At 36.2% G+C, this 17,699-nt stretch overlaps 1 protein-coding gene across 5 annotated transcripts in view; it reads left to right on the top strand.

Moving 5' to 3' along the window:
• Positions 1-17,699, top strand: part of TRAK2 (trafficking kinesin protein 2) — a 67,715-nt gene that overhangs the window by 31,743 nt on the left and 18,273 nt on the right. For all 5 annotated transcript variants that reach the window (XM_017545283.2, XM_017545287.2, XM_017545284.2 and 2 more), the window contains exons 3-7: positions 6,428-6,622; positions 13,521-13,597; positions 15,128-15,244; positions 16,240-16,449; positions 16,978-17,056. In XM_017545283.2, coding sequence (XP_017400772.1) covers positions 6,428-6,622; positions 13,521-13,597; positions 15,128-15,244; positions 16,240-16,449; positions 16,978-17,056 — 678 coding nt within the window. The remainder of the gene's footprint in view (positions 1-6,427; positions 6,623-13,520; positions 13,598-15,127; positions 15,245-16,239; positions 16,450-16,977; positions 17,057-17,699) is intronic.

The following is a 17,699-nucleotide window of genomic DNA, read 5'->3' as shown; positions in this document are numbered from 1 at the left end:
GTCAACATGGTGAAACCCTGTCTCTACTAAAAATGATTGTTTCTTTTGCTGTGCAGAAGCTGTGGAGTTTGATTAGGTCCCATTTGTCTATTTTGGCTTTTGTTGTCAATGCTTTGGTGCTTTGGTCATGAAGTCCTTGCCTACACCTATGTCCTGAATGGTTTTGACTAGATTTTCTTCTAGGGTTTTTATGGTGTTAGGTCTTATGTTTAAGTCTTTAATCCATCTGGAGTTAATTTTAGTGTAAGGTGTCAGGAAGGGGTCCAGTTTCTGCTTTCTGCACACTGCTAGCCAATTTTCCCAACACCATTTATTAAACAGGGAATCCTTTCCCCATTGCTTGTTTTTGTAAGGTTTGTCAAAGATCAGATGATTGTAGATGTGTGGCATTGCCTCCAAGGCCTCTGTTTTGTTCCATTCGTCTAGATCTCTGTTTTGGTATTAGTACCATGCTGTTTTGATTACTGTAGCCTTGTAGTGTAGTTTGAAATCAGGTAGCATGATGCCTCTAGTTTTGTTCTTTTTGCTTAGGACTGTCTTGGCTATGTGGGCTCTCTTTTGGTTCCATATGAAGTTTAAGGTGTTTTTTTCCAGTTCTGTGAAGAAGGTCAATGGTAGCTGGATAGGGATAGCATTGAATCTATAAATTACTTTGGGCAGTATGGCCATTTTCACAATATTGATTCTTCCTAAACATGAGCATGGAATGTTTCTCCATCTGTTTGTGTCCTCTCTTATTTCCTTGAGCAGTGGTTTGTAGTTCTCCTTGAAGAGGTCCTTTACATCCTTTGTGAGTTGTATTCCTAGGTATTTTATTCTCTTTGTAGCAATTGTGAATGGGAGTTCACTCATGATTTGGCTCTCTGTTAGTCTGTTATTGGTGTATAGAAATGCTTGTGAATTCTGCACATTGATTTTGCATCCTGAGACTTTGCTGAAGTTGCTTATCAGTTTCAGGAGATTTTGGGCTGAGATGATAGGGTCTTGTAATTATACAATATGTCATCTGCAAATAGAGACAATTTGACTTCCTCCTTTCCTAATTGAATACCCTTTATTTCTTTTTCTTGCCTAATTGCTCTGGGTAGAACTTCCAATCTTTTATTGAATAGGAGTGGTGAGAAAGGGCATCCTTGTCTAGTGCCGGATTTCAAAGGGAATGCTTCCAGTTTTTGCCTATTCAGTATGATATTGGCTGTAGGTTTGTCGTAAATAGCTTTTATTATTTTGAGATATGTTCCTTCAATACCTAGTTTATTGAGAGTTTTTAGCATAAAGGGCTGTTAATTTTGTCAAAAGCCTTCTCTGGACCTATTGAGATAATCATGTGGTTTTTGTCTTTGGTTCTGTTTATATGGTGGATTATGTTTATAGACTTCCGTATGTTGAACCACCCTTGCATCCCCGGGATGAAGCCTACTTGATTGTGATGGATAAGCTTTTTGATGTGCTGTTGCAATTGGTTTGCCAGTATTTTATTGAAGATTTTTGCATTGATGTTCATCATGGATATTGGCCTGAAGTTTTCTTTTTTTGTTGAGTCTCTTCCAGGTTTTGGTATCAGAATGATGTTGGTCTCATAAAATGATTTGGGAAGGATTCCTTCTTTTTGGATTGTTTGGAATGGTTTCAGAAGGAATGGTACCAGCCCCTCTTTGTATGTCTGGTAGAACTCAGCTGTGAACCCATCTGGACCTGGGCTTTTTTTGGTTGGTAGGCTATTAATTTACTGCCTCAATTTCAGTCCTTTTTATTGGTCTCTTCAAGGTTTTGACTTCTTCCTGGTTTAGGCTTGGGAGGATGCAAGTGTCCAGGAATTTATCCATTTCTTCCAGGTTTACTGATTTATATGCATAGAGTTGTTTGTAGTAGTCTCAGATGGTAGTTTGTATTTCTGTGGAATCTGTGTTGATATCCCCTTTTTCATTTTTTATAGCATCTATTTGATTCTTCTCCCTTTTCTTTCTTATTAATCTGTCTAGCAGTCTATTTGGTTGATCTTTTCAAAAAACCAGCTACTGGATTTATTGATTTTTTTTTTGAAGGATTTTTTTGTGTCTCTATCTCCTTCAGTTCTGCTGTGATCTTAGTTATTTCTTGTCTTCTGCTAGCTTTTGAGTTTTTTTGATCTTGCTCCTCTAGCTCTTTCAATTTTGACAATAGAGTGTTGATTTTAGATATTTCCTTGCTTCTCTGGTGGGCATTTATTGCTATAAATTTCCCTCTAGACACTGCTTTAAATGTGTCCCAAAGATTCTGGTACATTGTATATTCGTTCTTGTTGGTTTCAAAGAACATCTTTATTTCTGCCTTCATTTCATTATCCAGTCGACATTCAGGAGCAGGTTGTTCAGTTTCCATGAAGTTGTGGTGTTTCTGAGTTAGTTTCTTAATTCTGTGTTCTAATTTGATTGCACTGTGGTCTGAGAGACTGTTATGATTTCCTTTATTTTGCATTTGCTGAGGAGTGACTTATTTCCAATTATATGGTCGATTTTAGAGTGGGCGTAATGCAGTGCTGAGAAGAATGTATATTCTGTGGATTTGGGGTGGAGATTTCCGTAGATGTCTATTAGGTCCACTTGGTCCAGGTCTGAGTTCAAGTCCTGGATATCCTTGTTAATTTTCTGTCTCGTTGATCTGTCTAATATTGACAGTGGAGTGTTAAAGTCTCCCACTATTATTGTGTGGAAGTCTAATTCTCTTTGTAGGTCATTAAGAACTTGCTTTATGTACCTCGGTGCTCCTGTATTGCGTGCATATATATTTAGGATTGTTAGCTCTTCTCGATGCATTGATTCTTTTACCATTATGTAATGCCTTTCTTTGTCCCTTTTGATCTTTGTTAGTTTAAAGTCCATTTTATTAGAGACTAGGATTGCAACTCCTGCTTTTTTTTGCTCTCCATTTGCTTGATAAATCTTCCTCCATCCCTTCATTTTTAGCCTATTTGTGGGAGATGGGCTTCCTGAATACAGCACACTGTTGGGTCTTGACTTTTTATCCAATTTGCCAGTCTGTGCCTTTTGATTGGGGTATTTAGCCCATTTACATTAAGGTTAATATTGTTATGTGTGAATTTGATCCTGGCATTTTGATGGTGGCTGGATGTTCTGCCCATTAGTTGACGCATTTTCTTCATTATGTTGATTTTCTTTGCAATTCAGTATGTTTTTGCAGTGGTTAGTACTGGTTGTTCCTTTCCTTGTTTAGTGCTTCTTTCAGGATCTCTTGTAAGGCAGTCCTGGTGGTGACGAAATCTCTCAGCAATTGCTTGTCCATTTTATTTCTCCTTCACTTATGAAGCTTAGTTTGGCTGGTTATGAAATTCTAGGTTGAAAGTTCTTTTCTTCAAGGATGTTGAATGTTGGCCCCCACTCTCTTCTGGCTTTTGGGGTTTCTGCGGAGAGATCCACTGTGAGTCTGATAGGTTGGGTAACCCGATCTTTCTCTCTGGCTACCCCTAGCATTTTTTCCTTCATTTTAACCCTACTGAATCTGACAATTATGTGCCTTGGGGTTGCTCTTCTTGAGGAATATCTTTGTGGTATTCTCTGTATTTCCTGGACTTGTATGGGGGCCTGCTTTGCTAGGTTGGGGAAGTTCTCCTGGATAATATCCTGAAGAGTGTTTTCCAGCTTGGATTCATTCTCTCCATCATATTCAGGTACACCTATCAAGCGTAGATTAGGTCTTTTCACATAATCTCATATTTCTTGGAGGCTTTGTTCATTTCTTTTCACTCTTTTTTCTCTATTCTTGCCTTCTAATTTTATTTCATTGAGTTGATCTTCAATCTCTGATATCCTTTCTTCTGCTTGGTCGATTTGGCTGTTGAAACTTGTGTATGCTCCATGAAGTTCTCGTGCTGTGTTTTTCAGCTCCATCAAGTCGTTTGTATTCTTCTCTAAGCTGTTTATTCTAGATAGCATCTCATCTAACCTTTTTTCTAGGTTCTTAGTTTCTTTGCATTGGATTAGCACATGTTCTTTTAGCTCTGAGAAGTTTGTTATTACCCACCTTCTGAAGCCTGTTTCTGTCAATTCATCAGATTCATTCTCCATCCATCTTTGATCCCTAGCTGGTGAGGAGTTGTGATCCTTTGGAGAAGGAGAGGCATTCTGGTTTTTGGCGTTTTCATCCTTTTTGCACTGGTTTCTTCCCATCTTAGTGGCTTTATCTACCTGTGGTCTTTGTAGTTGGTGACTTTCGGATGGGGTCTCTGAGTGGACACCCTTTTTGTTGATGATGAAGTTACTTCTTTCTGTTTCTTAGTTTTCCTTCTAGCTGTCAGGCTGCTCCACTGCAGGACTGCTGGACGTCCACTCCAGACCCTGCTTTAGCCGGGAATCACCTGCGGGGGCTGCAGAACAGTAAGGGTTGCTGCTAGTTTCTTCTTCTGTTATCTTCATCCCAGAAGGATACCCACCAGATGTCGGCCTGAGCTCTCCTTTATGAGGTGTCTCTTTGGGTATACAGGGGTCGGGGAGCTGCTTGAGGAGACAGTCTGTTCCTTACAGGAACTCAGGTGCTGTGCTGAGAGCTCCATTGTTCCATGCAGAGCTGCTGGGCAGGTGCCTTTAAGTCTGCTGCAGCAGAACTCATAACCGCCTCTTTTTCCAGGTGCTCTGACCTAGGAAGGTCAGCCTTATTTTTAAGTTCCTGACGTGCTGCTGTCTTTTTTCAGAGATGCCCTGCCCAACACAGAGTAGTCTAGTCACAGTCTGCCAGCAGAGGTGTTGCTGAGCTGCCACAGGTTCTGCCCAGCTGCTATGTGAACTGCCCCAGTATTGGCAAACTGCCTCGGTAGTGGCTGGACTGTCCTGGGTCCAGCTGCGCTTGCTGCGAAACTCTCAGTCCAGAGCGTTTCAGATTGCTTGTTTTGTGGGGGTCGTACCCACCAAGCCAGATTGCCTGGTTCCCTGTCTCAGCCCTCTCCCTTTCAGTGGAATGGGCGGCTCTGTCTCCCAGGCGTTCCAGGTGCCAGTTGAAACGACCACTTAGATTTGTGTGAGTTTCTGTGCGCCAACCTGCTGCACCAGCCGTGCTGAAAACTCATGGCACTTTTGGGCCCGGGAATCTCCTGGTCAGTGGGCAGTGAAAACTTGTTTGGAAATGCAGTGAGCACTCACCCTCTGCATTGTTCTTGCTGGGACCTACACTCCAGAGCTGTTCCTATTTGGCCATCTTGGATCCTCTTAATGCAATTTTTTAAAAAAATTAGTGACTATGAAAATATACTAAAATGTAATTTTTCCAGATTTTTAAGAATCCTCCACAGAATTCAAATTTCGTTATTAAAGAGCATATCATTTTATCCTTTTGGAACTATTTTCTGCTAATTGCTTTGTATTTTTCCCCCCAAGCATGTAAGTTGAGATCAGACCTCTTTTACTTTATTTTTTCTTGCCTGCTGCTGCTTCAAAGGCATAGATCTCTTTAAACAGTACTAATGATAGGGAGAAAATATGAAATTTCTACAAATTAATTCTAAACTTTAAAAGCATAGTTATAAAGACAGGAACAACAGACACTTGGACCTACATGAAGGGTGAGGGTGGGAAGAGGGAAAGGATTGGAAAAAATAATTGTTGGTTACTAGGCCTAGTACCTGGGTGACAAAATAATCTGTACAACAAACCCCTGTGACACAAGTTTACCTATATAGCAAACCTGCACATGTACCCCTGAACCTAAAATAAAATTTTTTTTAATGTCAAAATTTTTTAAAGCATGATTATAGTCACTAAGCAATATATTTAGATAGTATGTAATTCAGATGTGTAGTATCTGCATGTTCTCACTCATGTGGAAGCTGACAAAGTTGATCTCGTAGAAGTAGAGAGTAGAATAGTGGTTTCTAGAGGCTAGGAAGGGTAGCAGGAAGGAGGGATCAAAAGATGTCGGTTAACAGATACAAAATTACGCTAGATAGGAGGAATAAGTTCTGGTGTTCTTCAGCACCATGGAGTGATTATAGTTGACAATAATTTGTTGTATATTTTCAAATAGATGCAAGGTAGGATTTTGAATGCCCTCAGTGCAAAGAAATGATAAATGCTTGAGGTAATGCATATGCTAATTATCCTGATTTGATCATTATACATTGTATACAGGTGTCAAAATATCACATGTACCCTATAAATATATCCAGTTATTTTGTGTCAATTAAAAATACTTTTTAAAAATTACTGTCAAAAAAAGTATGCTATCGTTTTTACTGTAGAAGTTCTCTTACTAAAAATAAAAAAAGCTAGAGAAAAAACAACTATAGTACTAGGATATATAATAAAATTCAGTGGAGAAACAATCTTGTCTAGTATTTCTTTGGTTGTCCTACTTTAGAAAAACTAATGTTCGTCAGTTTTCTTTGTAGCCTAGCAAGTTGAAATATATTGGATTCATTTACATAGACTCTCCTTTTTAGATGTCTGCTCCAATGAGGATCTCCCTGAAGTTGAGCTGGTGAATCTACTAGAAGAACAACTACCACAATATAGGCTAAAAGTAGACACTCTCTTTCTATATGAAAATCAAGACTGGACTCAGTCTCCACACCAGCCGGAACATGCATCTGATGCCCTCTCTCCAGTCCTTGCTGAAGAGACTTTCCATTACATGAGTGAGTATTTTTTTATTCTTTTAGTTTGTGCATTGAAGTGATGATTGTGGGTATCTTGGTATTGGTTTTTAAAGCACTGATGTTTCGTAGCCATTGTTCAGTGTATACCTACTTTAATTTGAACTGATTTTATAGGAAGAGATAATTCTGTGTTATGTTCGAATGAAGAAAGTTTGTCATCCGTATGACTTTCAGCGTCCAGTGTTGCAAGTATACTTACATGTTTTCATTACTTGATGTTTTCCTCAGACTGAGTAGAAAAGGGAACTTTTTAAACAACCAAGTGATTTAAAATTTTAGTATTCCTTTATAACGGTCAACATTTGTTATCCCAGTAGTTTGGTATCCTAAGCTATCAGCTTTTGACTTTTATCTTTATTAATATCTTTATTAAACACAGTCACAAGAATTATGTCAGCATAACTAAGCCTAGTTCTTAAACACATAAGTGGTTTCAATAATGCCAGGAGAAAGAATATACACTATGTAGTAATCTTCATTATTTAAGGATTCTAAGTGAGAGACTGAGCCAGATTTGTCCTGAAAATAGGTCTGTTTTACACCAAGCTATTAGAAATGACAAAGGAATTTTTAAACTTTGATGTATGGTGACCTTTTTGCATTTGATTTCATCCCAAGCAATCTGTATTAAGGCTGAAATTACTTTTGTAAAACTTTGTTTGATAAAAAATGTTATGTGCACAATAGCTGTAAGAATATATAATAAAAGTTTGAGTTCAATATTGATATGTTTGTGAAATTCTTTTAATTAGAATTAAGTATGTGATTGGATCAGTTTCTAGACATTTTCCCAGTAAGTGCTTCAGTGTTTTAATGCCAGATTGTTGTTGGAGAATGGCTGTTGTGCAATACTCATTTTCATAGTAATCATTAACTTGCTTTTAGCACTAGTTTCCTACAATTTATTTCTAGTAGTTTCTTATAACTTAACTGCTCAAAAAAGTATAAACATTACTTCAGCTGAAACTGAAATATCAAGAAGCCCAAATACAATTGTATTTCTGTCCTTACTGTTTCTTTTAAATAGCTAAATTAAGGCTCCAAAGATTTACCTGACGTTTTAGTTTGAGAATTTGCTTGCTTGACATTTTTCTGGAAAATCATTTTTAGAAGGAACAGTATTTCTTATTTCTAATTCTTGTTGTTCCTTGAGTGTTTAAATTTCTGAGAACTTTCAAACTGAAAGTTCATCTGGATAAATTTAGTTTGTCATTATTTTGATAAAGTGCCAAAGAAAGTGCCCCTTAGTTATTTGGTCTTTGTCTTCTCGGCTACTAAGGAGCAAAACTATAGCTAGGGAGTGGTCTTAGATCATGATTTAATGGTGTTAACTTTTAGGATGAATTATAAGTAAAAAGCCTAGAAAATAAAAGGTGAATTCTAAAATACTTTTCAAGACTTTTTACAAAACAACAGTGTCCAGGGGAGCAATTTAAACTTGAGATTAGTAAGATGATACTGATCCATACTTCAGGGTTTTGGAAAACTATCCTATTTCTTTAGTGTAATGGTACTATTTTCACTTCAACAGTTTGAAAATTGAACTATATATGATATTCCTAAGATCATGAAACATATAAGTTAGAAATATACTGATAATCTACCTCTGCAGTGTACTTTAATTTCACTGTTCTTTTAAAGGTGTTAATTCCTGGGGTTAATAAATCACATGTAAACTTCATGAATTTGCATCTTACGAATATAAAAGCTAAATGATTTATTTTATTTCGCAAATTGACCAAGGTTTAAAAAGGAAGATGAAAAATATTCCCTCACCCTTTCCCACAGTTTTCTATCCCCCTGAGATTTCAAGATTTGTGATTTTGAATAATTACTGTGTACCCTGGCAGACCATCCTAGAGTTCAGCTCCCTGGATTACTTTGGTCTTATCTCTACCTGTCTCACATGCCAGTGGGTACTTGTGCTTATTAAAATGAATTTTAACACCTAGTAAAAAGAGGCAGCACAGGCAGAAGCACTTTCTCTGTTATGTAACACAAAGAAATTGAAAGAGCTGTGAGAAGATAGTGATTTGGAAGGAAACGTAGCCAGCATTTGAGCTTCAGAGCTTATCTCACAAGAAATGCGGGAGAGTGGGTAGTTCTCGGAAGTCACCCAATCCAGAAAGAGATTGTTTACTTTTAAGATAGAACACTGGGAGAACAATAAGTAGGCAAAAATCAATTAATCAATCCCAGTCCCTGCCACACACATATAAAGTTTAAGATGGTCAAAAATGTTTTACACGCAGAACAGGTCACCCCACAATTTTCTTGATTTTATTAAAACTGAGTTCCAGCGTGAGCTGTTGGGGAGCCATGAAATCAGAACGCGTTATAGACTGTATCATTTGTTTATTTAAAGGCTAACATTAGAAACCTGATGTTTCTTTGAAGGGGTTTTATTTTGTAATAGAGGATTACTTTTACCACTTCCTAAGGCATAAGAAGGGGAAAATGATTAATTATGTAAGTTTTATTTTAGGAAGTGGTTCTGAAAATGTAGACCCCTGCATTCAATATTACCTGAGAAGTTGTTCAAAATTTACATTCTTGGGCCCCTTTACTCCACCTACAAAATTAGAAACTGGGGATGAGATAGTCACAGCTGTCTGTCTCAAGTTTGAGAACCAGTGATACAAAGCATTGCCAACCAAAGTAAATGGCCATCTCACAGTGACATTAATTGTAGAATTAAGGAATTGGGGAGAGTATATAATTTTGCAGATAAATATGGTCATGGAAATTATTACTTTTGATTGGTAGATATACTTTTCCTTAAGCTCTACCCTCAAAAATTATTAACCTGTACTGGCAGAAAAGGACATATGACTGATGAAGTTCAGGGAGCATTAACCGTAAGCCCAGTCATAGAGGTTAGCAGATTTATTTTTCCCCTAGCTAAGCGCTCTCCATCAGTTCCACAAGAGAATTAAGCTGTATCCCTAAGACACTTAGCTTTTATACAATGGATTTCCTTTTCACCCATGCATCATATACTAGCTTTGCACAATCCTTGGGGGAATTGAGAAAATTGTCATTCAAATTGTCTGTAGGGCCTGATTCTCCCCTGGAACCCTGTTGAGAAAGACTGCCCTAGATGGTGTGTATCATCAGTTTCTCTCAGTCATTTTGAAGGCAGAAATTATTGCTGTATCAAAGCAGCAAGGGCTGTGGTCACTTCTTTAGGGTTAAAACCTCAAGACCTGCCGATAGTTGTCAGGAGCTCTTACAGCTTTTACTATGCCATGTGGGCACTGTTTGTGTTTCATTTGTATTTTATTGTTGTTGTTGCTTTTGTTCGGTTTTGGCGTGAGAAAGTTGGAGAGTGCTGGAAGATTAGAAGAATTCTTTTTGAAATTCAGTAATTATGGTAACAACTTTAGATCTTGAAAAAGGGACCTATGTATGAGAGAACTTTTAAGCACCATCTCATGTAAATGACAGATATTAGAATGGATTATCATTGGTGTTTCCCATCCTGAAAATAATGTGAGATTGAGCTGGTTAATATGAAATTATGCAGGGATAGAACATAAGGATTAGTGAAGTGCTTATGTGTGTTAAACTCCCATCCCATATTTTCAGAACCATTAGTTTCTCCAAACATTAACACCAAAAATGTTGAACATTAATTAACAAACTCTGGAAACCAAGTCACAAAATTGTTCTGTCAAAATGTTTGTCATCTCCCTGATGTATAAATTTTTTTTTAGAGAGGAAAGTTCAGGTCTAGAAATAAGCAAGGATCATTGCTAATTTCTGTATCATTTAACATTTTCAACCACTAAAAACTGAAGTGAAAATAGTTTTTAATAGGATTGATTTTAACAGATAGCCCGCTTGGCTGTCTCTACATTCTTGGTTACAGAATTATGGTGAAGAATTAGTCTGTGGTTTTTGAAGCATTTAATTACAGCGTCTAAATGCCAAGATATCAAACACTTAAGAGTTTTGCCCTGAATATTTTTGGAATCATTCCAAGCAGCATGTCTTTATCAGGAGTATTGTGTTAAGGAAGAAAAGACAGAAACTGATTCCACTGCAGAGAGAAAAATCCATTGTGTTCTTTTCTGTTTTGTGCCCGACCAACATCTTTCTGTGCAATTGAAGAGGCCCAGCCTTTGGGGATTGGTAGTATAAAGGCTGCGCATAAAACCCAAAAATTTGAAAATTCTGATTGCACTATTTAACTTCTTTGCCATAACAAATACTTAAGCATGTTAAAGTTCATTTTTGCTTTTTGAAACTTTAACAAGGGTTACTGGGTTTTTGTGGGGATTTTTTTTTTCTGTTTATAAAGTTAACATTTGTTCTTTATAGAAAATAACAAAATACTAAACCATAATCCCTACTGAGAGATAATCACTATTAACATTTTAATGTATATCCTTCCAGGCTCTCTTGAATATAGATATTTATAGATATGCACATACTTTTAAAAGCAAAATTGGCATCTATGCTGTTTTATTATATAACATGCATTCACAGGTGTATGTGCTGGTATTTCATTAGATAAGGACCTTTTTATGTTCTTAATGGGGCTGAAAGAGCAGCACGGTGGCAAGAACTCATTACGGGACTCTTACATCATCTGATTTTTTTCTAATGACCTTGTGAGATGAGCGTTATTATCATCTCCATACCAAAATCCCAGCTTTGCCACTAATAGCTTGCTTTGTGGTCTTGAACATGCCACATAATTTCTCTCAAAGAAGATTCCTCATACAAGAAAATGGATCATTAAACTAGATAACTTCTTAAGGTTCAGCTTTAAATTTTTTGCTGTGACAGATGGTAAGCATTTATAGGAAACATATTTTCATTTCCTCTCACTAAAACATATTTTATTCTAAACATTTCTTGACTCTATTATTATGTCCTTCATTGTTTTCTTCTCCTTTCATCGTGTGTGACTTGTGGTTCACAGTTGTTTTTTAGATCATTAACTTACTAGTCTTACTCCAAGTTAAATCTGCCACTTCATCTTTAACTCTGGGCAATCATGTCATGTGTTTTTTAAACTACTTGTATAAAAATTGGTTTTGACTAAGCCTATAGGATGCCTGATTTTTGGTTCAGATATTAACCCCAGATTGGTGGTTTTAGTTCCTGGCTCCATGTCATTTTCAACACCTGAGATAGGGCTTCTTGAAATTAATTAAATCAGAATCTGGAGTTTAGAGCCATTGCTCTAGATTACATTTGAGTTTGCAACCATTGTCTGGTTTTCTGTAATTAGTTTGGAACATGGGTATATTGTTTTGGTATTTTTACCCTAATTTTGTTGTTGAGACCAGAAGTAGAGGAGACCATTCACTGTAAGTATTTGCCTTAGCTATTTAATCCTTTGTTCCTGCTATGCTACCAAATTAAATTGTGTCTATTCGTTAGGCTCAAAAGTCTGTTTCCCTTATCACTTTGGTTAAATTATTGAGTTAGTTTTTCTGTTTGTAAATATAATTCTTTTGGGGTACAAATATTTCTAGGCTTTAAGAAAAGTTTTTGTATTTTCAGTTTAAATCTTTTTCAGTTATCTCTTCATACTATCAAGCCAGCACTTTGTTTTAGTTTTAACTAGGAATAAGGCTGTTATTAATAATTAAGCTATAGGTAATTCACAGATTCATTTTAGTTAGTGGTACTAGAAAGAAAATTAAAAAGTAAAACATGCCTAGTGACATCCCTACATACTCAGTCTTTTGGATACCCTAACGTGTTAAGATGGGACTAAGGAACTACAAATGACTGCCAACTCAGAGAATTTAAAGTCAGGATCATTTCATACCTACCAGTTCTGTTTGAGGAGTAGTAACTATAAACAGTTCTATGATACTTAACAGTTTACTGAATACTTTATTGCTCAGCAGATTATCATATTTGATCCTCTTAATAACCTTATAATATATGTTATTGCCTCCATATTTATTATCTGAATCTCCAAAGGGTTAAGTGACTTGTTCCAGCTCACTAAAATTCATGAATTCAGCTTTCTACTCCAAAGCCCCTGTCCTTTTCACACTTCAAGGCAAACTAGTTATAATAAAAGCAGTCTAAGTCAAACACAGATTTATGTGCTACAGTAACATACCATGTTCAAAGTCAAAGGAACCCTTTTTGTTATGCATTATTAACTTTAAGATACTGTTTGGTGTGACTGGAATCATTGGAGTCATATTTGCTCTTCTCTTTTGAGCTAAATTAGCCAGGTACATAGACAGTTCCTGAACTTGTGAAGTACAGAAATACTGGGCTTGAATTATGCAACTAATAATGTAGCATACAATTTATTTTATAGCTGAGACCTAGATGGAGAAATGTACAGATAAAGGGTTTTTAATTAAGCGTAAAGGAATTATGGTTCATAACAGAACCAGAAAAAGTCCTGCAAGTCCTGTTCCTTGTTTACATTAGCTCACATGGTAGGTGATCGTAGATGGTTAAGATAATCACAGCAGAATTCCAGTTAAATTCCTTTATAACAGCATAAGCCCTCACTAATACCCTTTAGTAACTTTAATTTAGATTAGACTATAAAGCAATCAGTAACTTAATCCATTCTCCTAGCCAACATTATCATAAGTGAGTGGCCCAAACTTCCTGGGCGGAGGAGGAGGAAGGAGATAGTCAAGATGTGACTGGCTTGTGATCATTTGATACTTTCTTAATTATTGTATGATATATACTTTGTAATGATTGGTCTATTTCTTGAGTGACTAATATATGAAATATTTCTTTTTTTCACATATATTTTTATTCTCCTGAATGACTTTTTGTAAAAGCCTGGGGTTTTTGTTGTTATCTCTCAATTCTTATTAATATTTAAATTTTTCCATTATTGCTAAAGCCTATAAATAGTTGTTTTTAACTATATTAGTTCTAGGCACAGACAGGGTGGAGCAGATGACCAAAACTTACAATGACATCGACATGGTTACACATCTCCTGGCAGAGGTAGGATTATCTTTTCGTTCTCCAGTACAAAAAGGTAAAACTTTAGGATCATTTGAAATCTATCAAATTTGTACATCAAATGGAAAATGATGATGTATGTGCTCTGGCTTATTTTGTATAAGGTTTTTACTGCTGATACAACTGACATTTCAAAGTAGAATGGTTTCTGAAGCTTGTCGTGAAGCTATAGAGGATTTATGTTTAATTATTTATTTAATGGTGTTGGCTGGCCTCCCCTTCCTAGAAAAGCATTAATCTTTAAATTAAAAAAAAAAAAATGTCTTAAAATAACCCCTGCTGTTGCATACCCTACAGCAGAGCTGCCCATTCAAAAAGCAATATCACTGCAAATCAGTACCTGAAGTTTGGAGCATCTCCCCTTTTTACTTTTAGTTTGGGCTCTTATTTGAGCTTACTTTGTCTCTGGCATTTTTAATATGTATAGCGTATCTCCTCTAGTTGGCAATCGATAGAGGTCTCCCTTTGTACCATTTCAGTTGATCTTATGGAAGACAGTCTTTCTCTAATATATCCTTCTCCCCTCTCCCCCCAGCTCTCCAGAATGACTTCTATGTTCGCCACTTAGCGTATATTTAAAAGGAGGCTTAAAAATGTGGAGATAATCCCTCCATTTTCATATGCCTATGGAGAGAAAGGATAGAAGCTTAGTTTTATTTATATAATGATTACTGTAAGCAGATCATATACAAGGCAATAAGATGTATATTGACAGTTTTCTATCCTACAGAATACAGTCTTCACCACTACCACACAGATGGAATTCCTATGCCCTTGCTAAGTATCAGTATCTGCCCAAAAATAACAACTCTGGGTGGAAACCTATTGCTTGACTTTTCTACCGACTTCCCGTCATCATTGCCGCTAGCTTCTTTAGACTTCTTTCTTTTCTGTACTTTCGGCAGAATCCTGTGGCCTCAAAATTTCCAGTATTTTATCTCCTATTTTATTTCATATCATCATTCTTGAACCAACTGACTACAGAACTCTTGGCTGCACTTTCCTCTAAGCTGGTGAATGCACATAAGCTTTGCCCTAAATGGAGCTCTTTTTTACATGCCTACCTGATCCATATCTTAAATACCTAATTCTGTATTATTACCATGCTTGATATGCAAATACATTCAACAAATATTTGTTGGGCTTTTACTATACAGGCCCCATCCTCATTTTTAAAGACTATGTTGATTTTCCAATTCCCCAAAATTGTAACTTTAAAGTTTGGGTTGCTAGACTCTTAATTTACTAGGATGATAATAAATCTCACTTGATATCAAGAAAAGAGATGTCCTCTTGCGTTTAGAACAATGGTGGTCATCCACTTGACCAAGATTTTAAAGCACTACCTGTGTGCCAGACCCTGTGCTTATTTATGGTATCTGGGCATTAAAATGAATCTTGATGCTTTCTAGGACATTGCTTTTGATTTTACCAAAACTGACTGCAAAATTTCTGAACTGCCATTTAATCTTGTTTATACTCAAAGAAAATGTGTATTTGATATTTTAACAGAGGGATCGTGATCTGGAACTCGCTGCTCGAATTGGACAAGCTCTGTTAAAGAGGAACCATGTCTTATCTGAGCAGAATGAATCCCTGGAGGAACAATTGGGACAAGCCTTTGATCAAGTAAGCCTTTGATCAGATATTTGCAGCACAAAATAATTGGGTTTTATGCAATGGATAAATTTATTTTCCTAGGTGTCCTTGAAATGATGGCAATAGATAAATAACAGCAGTACTTGTTGACTTTGTTGGTGGTCATTAAGCTAATCAGTAGACAAATTAAATGTTAATATTACAGAGGAGAACTCATATGACTACCTTGGTCAACTTAAAGCCTATATTACGTATCTGTGATACCTGTGGCACCCTGCTTAGATATGAAAACTATCCATACTCTTTTGTGTAGACTTTGTATGTTATCTTATCTGAAATTTATTTTTAAAAAATAGTATGTTGGTATCTTTATTCAAAAACCAAACAAAAGAAGAAAGGAAAAAGAAACTTTGAAAATATGTTTATTCCATAGCAATAAACATTTGTGGTGAGAACTGATTTATTATTAACTTGAATGGTTACATTTCAAATTTTCTGTAATTTGTTATTTTTATCTGGTTTCATTTGTATTTTATGAATGCATTATGGATGATAATATTTTAGCCTTTAGGTTGAAACTATTTGTTCCTAGAACTAAAATCAGTAGTCCTAGGAAGACATGCACAGTGATATAGATCTGAAAATTACAAGCCCTTATGATAAGAATTTGAAGTAGGGATCTATTCTGATACTTTGAAGGTTCTTCAGTTTTGTTGTGTTTTTAACTATGAGTGTATCGTCTTAGGTGAAATTTTCTCCTATATATTCTTATCATATATACAATATGAAAATTGGCTTTTCTTTTCACCTAGGATAGAAAAAAGCTGTACTATTGAGTTAATGCTCTAAAATTGTAACTTGGAGGTATCTGGGATTTGTTATTCTCTTTTTAGTACTTGTATTAGTCAGTAAAACCTAGCAGCTGATTTTATGATGAAAAATAATTGTCCCATGAATTAGAAACTATAGTGCATGTAAATAATGGCAAATGAAGAACATGAAAATCAAGCATTTTATGTGGACAGGTTAATCAGCTGCAGCATGAGCTATCCAAGAAAGATGAGTTACTTCGAATCGTCTCCATTGCTTCTGAAGAAAGTGAAACTGATTCCAGCTGTTCTACACCTCTTCGGTTCAATGAGTCCTTTAACTTATCTCAAGGGTTGCTGCAGTTGGAAATGCTGCAAGAAAAGCTCAAGGAACTGGAAGAAGAAAATATGGCTCTTCGATCCAAGGTATATTCAACCTAATTCCCATTGTCCTTTACTTTAAAGACTATAAAGTTCAGGTCCAGGTAGTATTGAGGTGAAATATGGCATAAGGATTTGCTATTGACATTCCAATTAGAGAGTCGTGAACAAGGAGCTGTATTTGCCTTGCCTTCCATTGTTCTTAGATCCCACTGAAAAGTGTATAGTAGCAGGTTGACAGTACAGTAGAGAAAGTCACAGGATAGAAAATTTAAAATTTATCTTGTGGCGTTTACACAAGTAACTAAGTAGTTACAACTGTGCTAAGCATTCTGTCAGAAAATTACAAGGTTCTGTGAACCTGTATAGTGTAGTCATCAAGGAAGTCCTACTTAAGCAAGGACCATTTTAGCCAAGGCCAGGGATTAGCCAGGTAGAGACATATGAACAGGTTGTTGGGTTTTTTCTTTTATAAGTGATGAACTTTAGTCTTCAAATGAGAATTAAAGGTTTTTGTAGTTATTTCTATGAAATCACTAAAGGTATTGTCACATACTGATTTTTATCTTGAAGGCTTGTCACATAAAGTCAGAAACTGTTACCTATGAAGAAAAGGAACAACAGCTTGTCAGTGACTGTGTTAAAGAACTTCGTGAGTATTCACATATTCTCTTTTGTACTTTTTGGACAATTCTTTGGTAGGATATCTCTACCTTTGAAGTTAGATCACTGGTTTTAGTAGAAGCATCTCAAGAAACAATTTTAAATGGTTGCTGAAAATCTTAAAATATCACATTGAGCCTATAGCCCTAAATAAGATACCATATGTATTTTTAAGAAATACATTTGTTTCAAATTCCAATTATCAAAAGCTGCCATATTGTTGATGAAATAGTCCTATAGAGGGAGATGACTTGCCAAAGTAGAAAACTGGTAAGTGGCAGAGCTAGAGCTTAAATGATGGCATAAAACCTACAATCAAAGAGTATTAAGTGCCAGTTATGTTTCTTTAAAGGAATATGTTTTAGGTTGAGATAATGTTAACTAGTTTTTTTTTTCCCCAATTTATTTATTTTATTGCATTTTAGGTTTTGGGGTACATGTGAAGAACATGCAAAATTGTTGCATAGGTACACTCCTGGCAGTGTGATTTGCTGCCTTCCTCCCCATCACCTACATCTGGCATTTCTCCCCTTGCTATCTCTCCCCAGCTCCCCACCCCCCACCAATCTTGAAGGATGAATAGGAGTGGTCTAAGTGACTGACAGATGTGTGCTCCGGGCAAGGAAAGTACA

Source organism: Cebus imitator, unplaced genomic scaffold (assembly GCF_001604975.1).
Source record: "Cebus imitator isolate Cc_AM_T3 unplaced genomic scaffold, Cebus_imitator-1.0 Scaffold178, whole genome shotgun sequence".
NCBI classification, from domain to species: Eukaryota; Metazoa; Chordata; class Mammalia; order Primates; family Cebidae; genus Cebus; species Cebus imitator.
This window is presented reverse-complemented; position numbering and strand designations above follow the sequence as displayed.